General features: G+C 43.9%; 1 protein-coding gene across 1 annotated transcript in view; it reads left to right on the top strand.

Annotated features, from left to right (window-relative positions):
- CENPK (centromere protein K) overlaps positions 1-15,514 on the top strand; it is a 153,896-nt gene that overhangs the window by 94,507 nt on the left and 43,875 nt on the right. Inside the window, exons 4-6 of the mRNA XM_063963172.1 lie at positions 6,704-6,772; positions 6,956-7,028; positions 13,268-13,314. Of these exons, the coding sequence (XP_063819242.1) occupies positions 6,704-6,772; positions 6,956-7,028; positions 13,268-13,314 (189 nt within the window). The remainder of the gene's footprint in view (positions 1-6,703; positions 6,773-6,955; positions 7,029-13,267; positions 13,315-15,514) is intronic.

Below are 15,514 nucleotides of genomic sequence, written 5' to 3'. Positions count from 1 at the left end.
GAGGAGGGTCTTAGTGGGAGGAGCCAGTGCACACCAGTAGTCTAAAAGCTTTCTTTATAGTTGTGCCCAGTCTCCTGCGGAGCCGCTAATCCCCATGGTCCTTACGGAGTCCCCAGCATCCACTACGGACTATGAGAAATAGAATTACCGGTGAGTAAATTCTTATTTATTCTTTAATTATGAACGCCAACAAATTACACAGGCTTGCTTGGGTCATTTTTCTTAGTCACATCAATACCCTATATCACCCCTCCTCTCTTCTCCAAAAATGGAGCCCGCAATTTCCTAATCTAGGCACCAAGACACAGAACACTTTCTACAAAGCCAGTTAAAATATAAGTGTGTCTGTAATCTGTAGGGAGGAATCAGAAGAGGCTTCGGAAACCCTAACAAAGATGGTCGAACATATGGATGTACTAACTCCATGCTACCTGTGTCGGAATCTGATGTATGATACAAGTGTTACATGGTAGCAATTCTAACCACTGTCCCACCCAATCACACAGCTGTCATGTAAAAAGCAGCATTGATTGCTATGTTATAGAACTAAAGCAACACAGGTGTAACATGGTTTCATGGTGTCCTATGTATTATCCCCCCTATACTGATTTATAATTTAATAGATTTTATATATATTTATGTGTGGTTTCACTGCTTATTTATTTCTCTTAATTAAAACGGTGTAACCGTTAATGACCTGTTTTATATATTTTTTCACTATGTGGTGACAGTAGTCAGTAACTTCTTCTACAGAGTCTGTATTTCTAACGTCCTTAGTATACAGTACTTCTGTGTGAGGAGAATATGCGTACTGTATACTAAGGACGTTAGAAATACAGACACTGTAGAAGATGTTACTGACTCCTGTGTGAGGAGAATATGCGTACTCCGGAGTCATTAACATCTTCTACAGTGTCTGTATTTCTAACGTCCTTAGTATACAGTACTTCGGAGCACGCATTTACTCCTCGAACAGGAGTCAGTAATGTCTTCTGCAGTGTCTGTATTTCTAACGTCCTTAGTATACAGTACTTCGGAGCACGCATTTACTCCTAGCACAGGAGTTAGTAATGTCTTCTACAGTGTCTGTATTTCTAACGTCCTTAGTATACAGTACTTCGGAGCACGCATTTACTCCTAGCACAGGAGTCAGTAATGTCTTCTGCAGTGTCTGTATTTCTAACGTCCTTAGTATACAGTACTTCGGAGCACGCATTTACTCCTAGCACAGGAGTTAGTAATGTCTTCTACAGTGTCTGTATTTCTAACGTCCTTCGTATACAGTACTTCGGAGCACGCATTTACTCCTCGAACAGGAGTCAGTAATGTCTTCTGCAGTGTCTGTATTTCTAACGTCCTTAGTATACAGTACTTCGGAGCACGCATTTACTCCTAGCACAGGAGTTAGTAATGTCTTCTACAGTGTCTGTATTTCTAACGTCCTTAGTATACAGTACTTCGGAGCACGCATTTACTCCTAGCACAGGAGTCAGTAATGTCTTCTACAGAGTCTGTATTTCTAACGTCCTTAGTATACAGTACTTCGGAGCACGCATTTACTCCTAGCACAGGAGTCAGTAATGTCTTCTGCAGTGTCTGTATTTCTAACGTCCTTAGTATACAGTACTTCGGAGCACGCATTTACTCCTAGCACAGGAGTTAGTAATGTCTTCTACAGTGTCTGTATTTCTAACGTCCTTCGTATACAGTACTTCGGAGCACGCATTTACTCCTAGCACAGGAGTTAGTAATGTCTTCTACAGTGTCTGTATTTCTAACGTCTTTAGTATACAGTACTTCGGAGCACGCATTTACTCCTAGCACAGGAGTTAGTAATGTCTTCTACAGTGTCTGTATTTCTAACGTCCTTAGTATACAGTACTTCGGAGCACGCATTTACTCCTAGCACAGGAGTCAGTAATGTCTTCTACAGTGTCTGTATTTCTAACGTCCTTAGTATACAGTACTTCGGAGCACGCATTTACTCCTAGCACAGGAGTCAGTAATGTCTTCTACAGTGTCTGTATTTCTAACGTCCTTAGTATACAGTACTTCGGAGCACGCATTTACTCCTCGAACAGGAGTCAGTAATGTCTTCTACAGAGTCTGTATTTCTAACGTCCTTAGTATACAGTACTTCGGAGCACGCATTTACTCCTAGCACAGGAGTTAGTAATGTCTTCTACAGTGTCTGTATTTCTAACGTCCTTAGTATACAGTACTTCGGAGCACGCATTTACTCCTAACACAGGAGTCAGTAATGTCTTCTACAGTGTCTGTATTTCTAACGTCCTTAGTATACAGTACTTCGGAGCACGCATTTACTCCTAACACAGGAGTCAGTAATGTCTTCTACAGTGTCTGTATTTCTAACGTCCTTAGTATACAGTACTTCGGAGCACGCATTTACTCCTAGCACAGGAGTTAGTAATGTCTTCTACAGTGTCTGTATTTCTAACGTCCTTAGTATACAGTACTTCGGAGCACGCATTTACTCCTAGCACAGGAGTCAGTAATGTCTTCTGCAGTGTCTGTATTTCTAACGTCCTTAGTATACAGTACTTCGGTGCACGCATATTCTACAGCAGGGGTGGCCAACCTGTGGCTCTTGAGCCGCATGTGGCTCTTTCTTTCTTTAAATGTGGCTCCCGACACTTGAAGTCACATTACCACAACAGATCTGGTAACCACTGCACTCCACAGAAAGACACATGGAAGCACTACGAGGGCTGTGAACTGAGGAAGCCAGAAACTAGAGATAAAACACCCACCGTCAAATAGAGGATCCTTACGCCCCTTGCACATTGCCAATGCAGGATCCCACCCGGGAATTAGAAACTGTCCTTCCCGGGTGAGATCCGGCATTGGACCCTAACAGGTGGCTTCCCGACCTGGTAGCGGGGGTGGAGGCGGCATTGGGAGATGAGCTCCTCTCCGTGCCGCCTCTCCCTATGCAGTGTACGGGTCCCATCGACCCGGGAGCCCGTTTACGCTGCCACTGACCCGGTATTCAACCCAGGAATAACATTGCTTATAACCCGAGTTGAATTATCGGGTCAGGCGAACCAGGAATTCGACCATGGCCCATTCACACCGAACACCAACCTGTGTTGACCTTGCATATTGCTGGGTCGATACCGGGATATTTGTGCGGTGTGAAAGGGGTAATAAGGAGCTGCTACAATGGCATGAGTTGGGAAAGGGGGCTCTGAAGTGACACATGAGGGTGCTAGCAGGAGTGACACATGGGAGAGCTGCATGAAGTGACATAGGAGGGTGCTAGCCAGAGGCGTCACCGGGTGTGGTGACACCCGGTGCGCGCCCCTGATCTCCTGCCGCGATCGCGGCAAAAAGGGGGTGTGGCCTTGAACCTAGGGGGCGTGGCTACACAGGGATCCTGGAATCGTCACTCTGGGGGCGTGCCCAGCATCTCCGGAGATGCTGGGCTTCCCCCAGAGCCAGTCTCCGTCCGCTGTCGGCTCCTCTTCTGTGACAGGAGCCGGGTGCTGTAGGAGACTTTCTCACTGCAGCACCTGGTTCCTGTCAGTGCGGAGGAGCTGACATTTGGTGTCACCCTCCTCCAGGCGTCACACCCGGGTGCGGGCCGCACCCGCCTTGTGACGCCACTGGTGCTAGCAGGAGTGACACAGCAGGGTGCTGGCTGAAGTGACACATGGGAGAGCTGAAGTGTACTATGTGACTCGTCTTTCATTATATTTTATATGGTTCTGGCTTTGTCAATTATTTTATGCGGAAGGGACTTCTTCAATGTATTTTATGTTGGATCTGGCTTTAAAAATGTATTTATGTGGATCTGGCTTTTTCAATGTATTTTATACCAGGGCCTGGCCTAGCGGGCACAAGGCCACACCCCATTTTTGCATGCTCGCCTTTGGCTCTTTGACGTACCTAACAAGATTTTTTGGCTCTTTGTCTCTGACTGGTTGGCCACCCCTGTTCTACAGTGTCTGTATTTCTAACGTCCTTAGTATACAGTACTTCGGTGCATACATATTCTACAGTGTCTGTATTTCTAACGTCCTTAGTATACAGTACTTCGGAGCACGCATTTACTCCTAGCACAGGAGTTAGTAAACATTTAGCAAAACCTGTAAGTAAAACGTCTGCAGAAGAATAACACCTGTCTTGATAAGACTGTAAACTTGTCATCACATTGGGAGTCTGCCTGAAATAGGATAAATGTTCTGGCTCTTGTACGATATCTATATCCAGCACATTGCTGTCCAATTTCCTCCATGGAATAATTTTTTGTAGAAATAAGCAATTGTAGGCCAAATACTATAAAAATGATGTAATGTAATAAAATCTACGGTCTTCTTAACCGAATCTGAACTGTGTTATTCTGGTAAAATAGCTGTTATAATAGAATTTCTGGCATTTAAGAGGAAACCTATGGCTATATTTTCAAGAATAGAATAAATATGTTGAAATGGAAAAGTGCATTATTATTATTAGAGGTTAAAGTTACGTCTGACCCTACAACTATTGTTGAGCAACACTGTGCCAGTCAATACTATGTACAGTATATACGGTATTGTACTGATGCCTATGAGGAATATGGAGAGGGGGGTCGGCAACCTTCGTTATGATGTTCTATTTAAAATTATTCATTTAAAAATGTTTTTTTGCTTGACGGTTTCGTTACTTGAAAAAACTAAAGATTTTCTAGGCTGTTGCTGGGCAAGTAAAAGCCCAGGGGATGTCCAGAGGTGCCTCCCTTATTGGATCTTCTTGCTAATGTCAGAATGCGGTCACATGGTCTTTGTAGCAGATGTGTCCATGATGGGATGGTTTATGTAGCGTTAAAGCTGAGATATCGACTGTTTAATTGAATGCTCGTTTACAGAGAGAGCACATCGAGTTGATGATATATCTGCAGATATGTCGGCACATCGTGCTGTGTGTACACGCATCCTTACACTTATAGCTAGAGGCCGTCGGTGACTGAGATCACAATTGGGCGGGCACATGTAAATACTCACCCAGTTGTGACGTAAGGCACAACATATCTGGCCGACGATTGATAAGTGTGTATTCACTTGCCAATCATCAGGTAGGTCGGCAGATCAGCCAGATGGCCGACTTGTCGGCCTAGTGCGCACTCAGGTTTAGGCTGCAAGCAGAGCATACTGATTTGGAGGTGCCTGGACAAACCATGTTGCAATGCAAGGGCTGCAAATACATGTTTGTTTTGGGTGTAGTAGGTTATGCCGGCGGCCGGGCTCCCGGCGACCAGCATACCGGCGCCGGGAGCCCGACCGCCGGCATACAGACACTGTGGTGAGCGCAAAGGAGCCCCTTGCGGGCTCGCTGCGCTCTCCACGTTGTGGGTACGGTGGCGCGCTACTATTTTTTCTTCTCCCTCCAGGGGGGTCGTGGACCCCCACGAGGGAGAATAGCTGTCGGTATGCCGGGTGTCGGGATCCCGGCGCCGGTATACTGTGCGCCAGGATCCCGACATTCGGCATACTGAAGACCACCCGTTTGTTTTTACATGCAGGGTAAATTCTGGCAGCTAATGTATACAGTCAGTGCATGCTGGACAGCTCTATTATTACACTGCAATTCAGATTGGAGCTAAGACCTCCCAAATATAAACCTTTCTGCACATTTTAAATGCCCCAGCCCCCCCTCCCCCCCCCCCCCCCCCCCACACACACACACCAGTAGAAACCATAATTTACTGTTGACATTAGTATTCATCAGTGCCTCCCTTTTTTTTATACTTTACATGGCTTTGTGTCTATTGACACAATTGAAAGCTGCCATGCGACTTTCTTATGTGAGAGAGAATCAAATCTTATGAACCATGGATTCCAAAGGAGCAATACCACAAGTGGAAAACCATTCCACTGAAAGAATTACTGATTCTCTTTGCCATTCGATATCTTTTATGAGTCTCCCACAAGAATCTAAGGTCCTAATTCAGACCTGATCGCAAAAGCAAAATCTTACTCTAATGGGCAAAACCATGTGCACTGCAGGTGGGGCAGATGTAATGTGCAGTGAGAGTTAGATTTGGGTGGGGTGTGTTCAAACTGAAATCTAAATTACAGTGTAAAAATAAAGCAGCCAGTATTTACCCTGCACAGAAACAATATAACCCACCCAAATCTAACTCTCTCTGTACATGTTACATCTGCCCCACCTGCAGTGCACATGGTTTTGCCCATTAGAGTAAGATTTTGCTTTTGCGATCAGATCTGAATTAGGCTCTAAGGGGCAGATGTATTAAGCCTGGAGAAGTGATAAAGAAGTCATAAAGAAGTGATAAGTGGAAGGTGATAACGCACCAGCCAATCAGCTCCTAACTCTCAGTTTTCAAATCCGTAATGATTGGCTGGTGCGTTATCACCTTCCACTTATCACATCTTTACCACTGCTTTATCACTTCTCCAGACTTAATACATCTGCCCCTAAGTTCCCTATTTGTCAGTACAGGAGCTTAAATCAATTATTTTTGCTTTTGTGAACTTGTACAATCAGCAAACATACATTTGCGTACTGGAGCCATAGATAGAAAATGGAGGAAGGGAAGCTTGAGATTCAGGTAGCTTAATATGTTATTAAGTCTGGAGCTGTGAATTAATGGTAACAATTGCATGTTCATTTAACACCAAATAAGAAATGAGTGTAAAACTGGCATTTGTGTGTCCTGCTGACTTACTGTGTTTCTGACCAGTGCCACAGCCAGATCATGGCCCTAGATGCTGAAACACTGCCAGAATCCGGTCCTCAATCTAAAGTGCAGGTAAGCCCAATATCTCCCACAGTTATGTAGATGTATGTGCTTAGTTTGTTTCATCTTTCCTCAGCCACTTTAACTCTATGCACTCCTTTGTTATACATCGTTTTTACTTAAATTTGTAATGTATAGCGTTTTATTTGCTTATTTCACTCAGGATTTAGCATTTGTTTATATTTTTATCTTTAGCTGTATCTGCTCATGATGCAAGTCAAGGCCCTAACAGTGGAGTATGAGCAGTGGCTTAAAAGGGAGCCCCGCGGTAAGTCTCGGTTCTTAGATGACCACAAGTAAGGTGGCATAGTTTCTTTGGTAAAATTCCCGGTGCTGTTCAGTTACTCATCAGTGAAATTGGCTCCAAGTACCCCTGATGCAGCACTTACTGCTCTTTCTCCTCAAAGTTCCAGGTGGTGCAGCAGGAATAAGTGTTTCACTGCCGGCTAGGGGCTGCTCGTGGGTCAGAGTTGGTCAGCATAACACATATTGCAATATGTGGGACTGACATTCCCTTTTTTTTTAATGTAGATTACAACTCGGAGTGTTTATTATGTATTTGGTGAGTGCAGCCTCTTTAAGTATATACAGTTAGTATTTGTACTGTATTACACTGGACCCACACCACACCGACATCTTCTATAAAAAAAATCTGAGAGTAATGTTAGTCATAACCAGTTTAAAGACCAAATTGTCTTGTCTTTTTGACTGTAACAATCTTAAAATTAACGCCATTAAGGATTTGGGCCATGATCTTATCCACTTTTTTTTTTTCTTCGTGACAAGGGCTGTAGTCTGGACTCAGGGGGTAATTCAGATCTTATAGCTGGGCTGCGTTTTTTGCTGCCCTGCGATCAGATAGTCGCCACCTACAGGGGGAGCGGAAAAGAGCTGTGCGAGTGTGCGCTCGCTTCTGTAGCAGAGCTGCACAAAAATCAGTTTGTGCAGTCTCTGCGCAGCCCAGGACTTACTCAGCCGCTGCAATGGAATCCTGCTGATAGGGGCCGGAGCTGACGTCTGACACCCTTCCTGAAAGCGCCTGAGGCTGCGTTTTTCTGGACACTCCTGGAAAACGTCAGTTACCACCCACAAACGGCCTCTTCCTGTCAGTCACCTTGCGAACGTCCGTGTGTTCGGATTGTTTGCTCCTTCCCGTCGCTAGGCGCTGATGCCTGTTGCCGTTGTGGTCCCAAAACCTTGTTTACTGGGTCTCAACCGGCGCTCAGTGTATCTGTCATCACTGTCCCGAAGAGGTGTTCACACATACTAAAGTGTTTTCATTGTGCAGATATGCTAATCATCTTCTTACCTGTACCATTATAGGTGGTCATTCTGAGTTGTTCGCTCGCTAGCTGCTTTTAGCAGCATTGCAAACGCTAGGCCGCCGCCCTCTGGGAGTGTATCTTAGCTTAGCAGAATAGCGAGCGAAAGATTAGCAGAACTGCTACTAAATAATTCCTTGCAGTTTCTGAGTAGCTCCAGATCTACTCCTAGATTGCGATCACCTCAGTCCGTTTAGTTCCTGGTTTGACGTCACAAACACGCCCTGCGTTCGGCCAGCCACTCCCCCATTTCTCCAGACACTCCCGCGTTTTCCCTGACACACCTGCGTTTTTTAGCACACTCCCGGAAAACGCTCAGTTACCACCCAGAAACGCCCCTTTCATGTCAATCACTCACCGATCAGCAGTGCGACTGAAAAGCGCTGCACGGACAACAGCAAAACTGCTAAGTTTTTAGTTAAATAACTAAGCGCATGCGCATTTAGCAACAAATCGCAGCATAGCGCAAATCGGCAACGAGCGAACAACTCTGAATGATCTCCATAATGCATTGCACATATACACTGAAAACATTAGGAAACTAGTGAATACATCCAACTTTGCCATTTTCCTTTTCATTTTTACTCCATCACAAAATGATATTTGATTAATATAAAACAGTGACATAACCAGCATATAAGAAAGATTTTGTGTCAGATTTACTAAAGCTTCTAAAAATTAAAATAAAGGTGTTGCCCACAGCAACCAATTACTTGTCTGTTTTAGAAGCTTTAGTAATGTACACCTTTGTATATGAAATTCCTATGCTTACCTGTAACCATAACCAACCTACCATTATATGGAATGGATTTGTTGGGTCGACTACTCTAGGTCAACAGGCAGTAAGTCGTCACTGAGCAAAAGGGTCGGCAGGTTGACATGGGAAAAGGTTGACATGGGGTTTTGTAAAAATGTTGTTGTCATTTTCTTCGTAAAGTTACTGGGAACCCCAATTAGTGCGCCATGTTCCCTCGCATGGCTCTATTCGCTCGCCATGCTGCGGGCAAGGTGCCTCGCTCCACTACCACTGCGCTCGGCACAGGCTTACTATTCACAATCGTAGTCCACGTGGATCGTAAAGTATTTAAAAGTAAAAAAATAAATAAATTAAAGTGAAAATCTCATGTCGACCTTTTCATGTGTAGACATATTGCTCATGTCGACCTTTTCCAGGTGTCGACCAATAGTGGTCGACCTATTAAGTGTCGACCTAAGTGAAGTCGACCTAAGGACCATATCCCCATTATATATGTCAAATTTGTTCCTTACTTGGGAAGTACGCCGTATGCCTGGCCATACACCTAAAGATTTATCGGTCTAATCTGGCTGGTTGGAATGAAAACCTGGTAATGGATGAGAGCAAATGACAATTGACCATTTGCTTCTGAATGCCGTAAAAATGACAAAAAGGTTATTCAGACAAATTGGTTAAATCAAATGGATTTAACCAATTTGTCTGATTTACCATTTTTGTCTGTTTTCCAGTGTTTGGGAGCAAATGGTAATTGTCATTTGCTCTAATCCTTTAACAGGTTTTCATTCCAACCAGCCAGATTAGACAGATAAATCTTTAGGTATATAGCCATCTTTAGTCTACATAAGAATGAATATCCAGTTTTTATATTTTAAATGTTCAATCATATCTGTGGGCATAGGCCATTCAGTAGTGACAAATGTATCTGCAACTCTTATTGGTGAGCAGCTATTGAGGGACAATGGAAATTACCATGGGGTATACGTTTGGAGCAGGAAACTTGGCACTTTAAAACTGTCAAAACTCAGTCTCCTCCCCTTCTCTACCCTGGTGGCTGCCTGGCAGAGCTGTCCACAGTGAGTGCCTGCGTGAGTTTTGCGCCTATTTCAAGCTGTGGTTAGCAGCCATTGTTATTTATTATTAAGCAAGAATCACCAAGGTGGCACCAAAAGTGCCATGGCTATAAGGTGGACAAGGCAGGATAATGCGCTGGTTGGAGCAAAACATTCCAGCCACCATTTCGGTGTTTATTCACGGTGTGAAAACTGCAAAGCAGATGTCTTCAGTAGCCAGACCCATCCTTCTGGAGAATAGTACCTCCATCCAGAGATTTTACACTTACTGGTGTATTGATGGGGGCAACCAGATATCAGCATGATGGCAGCTCAGTTAGACAGCAGTGTTAGGATGCTTTCTCTCCAGGTCAAGGGTTACATAAGCATTCCTGGTAGATGACATGTCAGTTCCTTTTCCACCATTAGCAATGTTCCACACGTACTAAAAACAGTGAAACGAGTACATTCCAATGATTCTGGCAGCTGTGCACTGGCCCATAAGGTCTTGGTAATTAGACATTTTTAGTATGGCAGGGAGCCCAAGGTGGTGCCTGCTTCTAATACCAGATCTCTGAAATCAGGGTTTCTTTACGTTACCAGAGTTTATATTGGTTGGCTTTATATAGTTGGCTGTTGAAGCTTAGGGTTTTGCGGGTGTGTAGTTCACACAATGCTCCAGGTTCGCAAGCCTATTTAGGCCAAGAATTACTACCGGATATGGAAGATTTCCATCACCTGTTGTGAATCAAAGTGGTTTCCTACCTCGTCTTTACATTAGAACATACATTAAGGTCTCTCTACTTTCAATTTTCTTTACAAAATAAAAACTGTCTTTTCCTGGGGTTCAAACCTTCTTGCAGGGAGTGGTAGCCCCTTCGGATCTCCACTCTGCAGCACTCAAACCTTTGGATTCTGTGGAGCGTTTCTGAGCAGGGGCTTTATCTTGTTGGTCTGCTTTCCTAATCTTTGATGCAGATTGTACTGTACTAAGAACCAAGCTGTCTTTGCTGACTAAGGTGGTCTATACCATTTGAATCAGTAGATTGTAATCCATAGAGTGCTGTCTGCGCTCTCTGGATGTTGTGAGGGCTTTGCAGGTCAATGTCTGGCCATCCCCCAAATAGACCAATGCCATTCAGTAATCGGCCAGATTTACCTTGGTGCATGTCTGTCTTTTCCTGAGCCTGTGGGGGAGTGGTGTACATCTGATCAGTGGGAGCTGCTTACAGCATGCGGCGAGCATATACCTCTTGAACTGCAGTGTCCCATGGGCGGTCGGGAGGTTGGAGGACACTGCGCATGCTGTCTGCCCTTCTATACAGACAGCAAGCGGTGCTCCATGATAGTGCACGCCAGAGGTTGGGAGACAGCCCAGCAGCCTTCAGAGTGCTTGGCTTGCCCCAATCGTGCCCCCTATTGTGACGTTTGGCAACTTATATGAGGGGGTGTGGCCTAATGGGACCGAGGCCACGCTATGGGAGTCCCAATCTGCCAGATTTACCAGCACTTAGAGATGATGTCATCACCAAGCGCTGGCCTAAATAGTGTAAATGGCCCTGACCTTGGGTAAGGGGTAAGTCCCAGGTCTGACCCGGTTTGGACCCATGTTCCAAATCTTTGGTCACATCTGGGACTTTGGTGGAAAAGGGGTATTAGACAAAACTGAGCCCTCTCCGTCAGCTATCAGATTATAGAGGTAAGTCTGAGCTGTAAAAGTGTCTAAAGTGACCATACTCCTTGCTCCATGTCTACACCCCATGGTAATCTCCAGTCTCCTCCAATATACTTGGAAAAGTATTTAAAACAAGTGCAAAAATCCCATTTGTCCATTTATTATAAATTGAGTCTGCCATCCTGCTTTCTGTTAGGAAAAGTATCCATGGACTCTATTGCATAAGCTCCCCAAGTGGTCAGTTCATTAAATCTCCCCTGGATGGGTGCCGTGGCCTTTCCCATGCTGTATGCACATCATTTTGAAAATAGGAGTAGCTTTTAAGTACTATGGTACTGCATCAGATCCAGATTAAAGTTGGGTACACATTCCGCTATAAATGCCGCTGATCCAATAAACGTGGGTATGTTGAGTAAACGTGAGTGATTATCTGGATGCTGCGTACACACTGAGCAATCTCTTTTTCAGTATGTGCTTTCTGTTGATCTCTTCAACGGGATCAAGAGTTTGGGAACGAGATAGCATGTGCAGCACACCAGATCCTGATCGGACTGTTGCAGGATCGTTAGAAACCATTTATCAGCTTACGCTCATGCATACACACTATCCAGTTATCAGCCCGATAATTGGAGAGTGTGTACCCAGCTTAAGTCTGAGTTTGTTTTGGGTTCCATGCTCTCTCCAGCCTAAATTATACAGTAATTCACACCCTCAGCTACTAGAGGCACAGGGGTCTAGGACACAACACGTTGGTGACATGTTCGCCCTGAGAACCTGATCGCTGGTTCAGACTCCTATATAAATGCTAAGAGTATACTTACCTACTTCCAGAACGTCCACGAGACTCCTAAATTCCATTGGGGTCTCTGCGGAGTCACTGGAGTGCAGCTCACCATCCTGCCCACTTCCTAGTATCACCACAGCTCCACGTGATGCATGGGACTGCAAACAAAAACACTTTTGGGGACAGTTTGATGTTCTCTTGCAACAGCACCTAGCTGGGAATTCACCGGTGATTGAATTGACCCTAAAATATTAAAGCACTTGAATTCCAAGCTCATGCACACTTGATGGCTGATCAGGCTTTGTATCTCAGAAATGATTGGGTGTTGGATTATCGTAGAAGGAAGTGGTACATGTTTTTTGTCTCTGAATTTTTTATTTAACAATTTATTAGTTAAAAGAACATTTATTTGTCACAAAGGGATCACCTGCATCCATCCAAAATAAAATTGGGACCTTTTTAGTGTGTGGCTCTTAAAGCCGAACCATCCTATGTGTGTATCTGTTTATAATATGCCTCATGTCTGTCTGAGGTTAACTGTGTGCCTCTGTTCGCTCATAAACCTCTTTTTAGTGCTTCCCATAAGGACTGACCTCAGTAAGTGTGGATATGTTATGGAGACAGTGAGATAAACTCCCACCAACTAAGAGATCATAGAAGGAAATCACATGAATCAATTTTTCCTTGCTAATCGTGCAATGCGGTATGGAAAATACCAGCTACCTACCAATTAATAGGCCTCCGTGATTGAAATACTTAATTTATTTGTCACATCCAACATTGTGGCCAGCGCCGTCATTCTTGGCACCAAACACTTCTCTTGATTTCGTAGACAGTGAGGAAATTGAGAACTTGTCTTCTGTCAATATGTTGCCATGGAAGCACAAAACATTAACTGCAATTTATTTTATGCTTCTTAGTAATCTCCAGAAAGGAGGACATTCTGCTCGTCGTTGGAAAAGAAGAGGTAACCATCTCATTGGATTTCCCATAAGTAGTATATTTTATTGGCAGACCTGCATTAGGAAGAATATGAAGCATCTTTTTTTCTGTTAAAATACTTATCGATTAGGTTGTCTTTTCCACAGAATCATTTCTATAAGTAGAACGCTGCACAGCTTGCTCCTGTTCATACTCCAGCTGTAGATTTACCAGAAAACATACTGTGCTGGTTAATGTCAGTTTTCAGTGTTGTAACGGTGCAATAGGACACATCTTTGCCGTGTTTTCATGAGCTCATGTCACAGTTCATAAAAATAGATTTTTCTTTTTATTATCGCTGGAAATAACTGGATACAACGTGTGACCTGTCAGACAGTATAATATCATGCTGTTTATGCACATTCTTCTATGCCAGATTTTGTCATGTTTACGTGGAACTAGTTCTAGCTACTAGCACCTTGCTTCTGCATTGGCTAATGTAAAATTCCCACTTGAGAACTATTAAGCCCTTCTCCTGACCACTGTACTCAAACGGTGAAACGCAAGGATCATGTCAATGAGGTACTTGCTCTGGCGAAGTGCGTCATGCTTAAAGCATATGGGGCCTGAATCTGAATTGCATGCAAACTCCACGCAGTGCTGATGTTGCCATAGTTCAGTGATTATTTGTAACTGCACATGTACGAAAATGTATTTAAACCCCTATGGCGCATGAATTGCACAGAGTATAAGCACAAAGGTGCTGTTGCGATCAGGTCAGACGGTATCTGAAATGTGGAAAAAAGAAAAAATGCAGGTGCACACTCTAAGTACTAAACACTGATATTCAGAATAATTATAATAAACTCTACAATATAAATAGAGTAAAATTGAGGTGCTTAGCATAATTTTAACCAAAAATATCAGCCAACCAACCACGACCAGGTGACCTAATTTTGTGGGTCCCTAACATTCCTAAGGTTCAAGTCTAGAGCACAGGAACCCCCCAGGCCAGCACAAGCCAACTGCCCCGAGGCGTCACACTAGTGAGAGGTTTAAGTGTTAACTCCTTCAGTGTGGGGTTTTCAATTTAAAAACACACCCTGGGGGGGGGTGTTTTTAAATTGAAGTGGGAGCAGGGGGGGAAGGTCCGCAGCACAAGCCATTTTACAGCTAAGTTCATTTCCCGGCCAATCGGTGTCCGGGGGACAGGCTAAACTCCATAATGGAGTATGCTGATTCCCAGGTGCAGTGCACGCTGCACGGCTGCCCCGGGGAATCAGTCAGTAGTATGCCCGGAAATTTTCCGGGGTTGTCAGTGCTGGCATACCACTGAAAGGGTTAAAAGGTGTTATATTATTAAGAAGCAGCAGCTATGTGTTTTGAGTGTTATATAGGTCAGAGGTAATAATTAGGGTGTTAAGAAGTGTTCCATTGGTGAAAACCCAATTTACACGCTAAAAAAGTGCTAGATTAAGTGTTAAAATATGATGCCCCAAAGCAGCTGGTATCAGAAATGTGACAGAAAAAGTGATGGGTGGTGACTATTAGTGCACCCAAAATTTCCCCATTCATTGGGCGTGTTATGGGTGTGTCTTGGGCGACTGCCAATAGACACTACTGCGTACTCTTTTGTGTGCGACTCATAATCAGGCCCATGGTGTTGGAAAGTGCCAGTCTGACACCAGCCAGTGTGATGCTTTGTTTTAATGTGTTTGGAGCTTTTATCTTGATTTCATATGTATTGAAAGTTGTTCGAGTTTGTGTTAATTTTAATTTATGCTGTATACTTTTGTGTTTCCTAATTTGTTTCTGTTAATGATTCTGAATGGACTAAACTATGCTGCAACCTCTTTTTGCCTTTTTGTGGGACTTTGTGCGAGTCTGCCTGTATTTTTAAAGCAGCAGTCATTTACACGGCAAAACCAACCTGGTTTTGCCATGTGAATGATTGCTGCTTTAAAAATACGGGCAGGCTTTTCTCAAAGTCTCGCACAGCCTGCGCCTCGCAGGCTATTAACCTTCACCCTATGTGTCTCTGGTTTGGGAATGCCTCAGGGACGGTGTGACCAGTTTTGGAGATTTACTGGTGTTATGAGTTGAAGCTTCTGACATTTGTAGAAAAAAAACAAATGTCCGCTTCCTTGATGTATGTTGAAACTTTTAACTTAAAACTGCATTAATGGATTGCCATAAATGGACAAATAATTGGGTGGCTCATGACATCACTCAGCATTCCTTTTAGA

Source organism: Pseudophryne corroboree, chromosome 1 (genome assembly GCF_028390025.1).
Source record: "Pseudophryne corroboree isolate aPseCor3 chromosome 1, aPseCor3.hap2, whole genome shotgun sequence".
Taxonomy (NCBI): domain Eukaryota; kingdom Metazoa; phylum Chordata; class Amphibia; order Anura; family Myobatrachidae; genus Pseudophryne; species Pseudophryne corroboree.
Note: the sequence above shows the minus strand (reverse complement) of the source record. Positions and strands in the feature narration are given on the sequence as shown.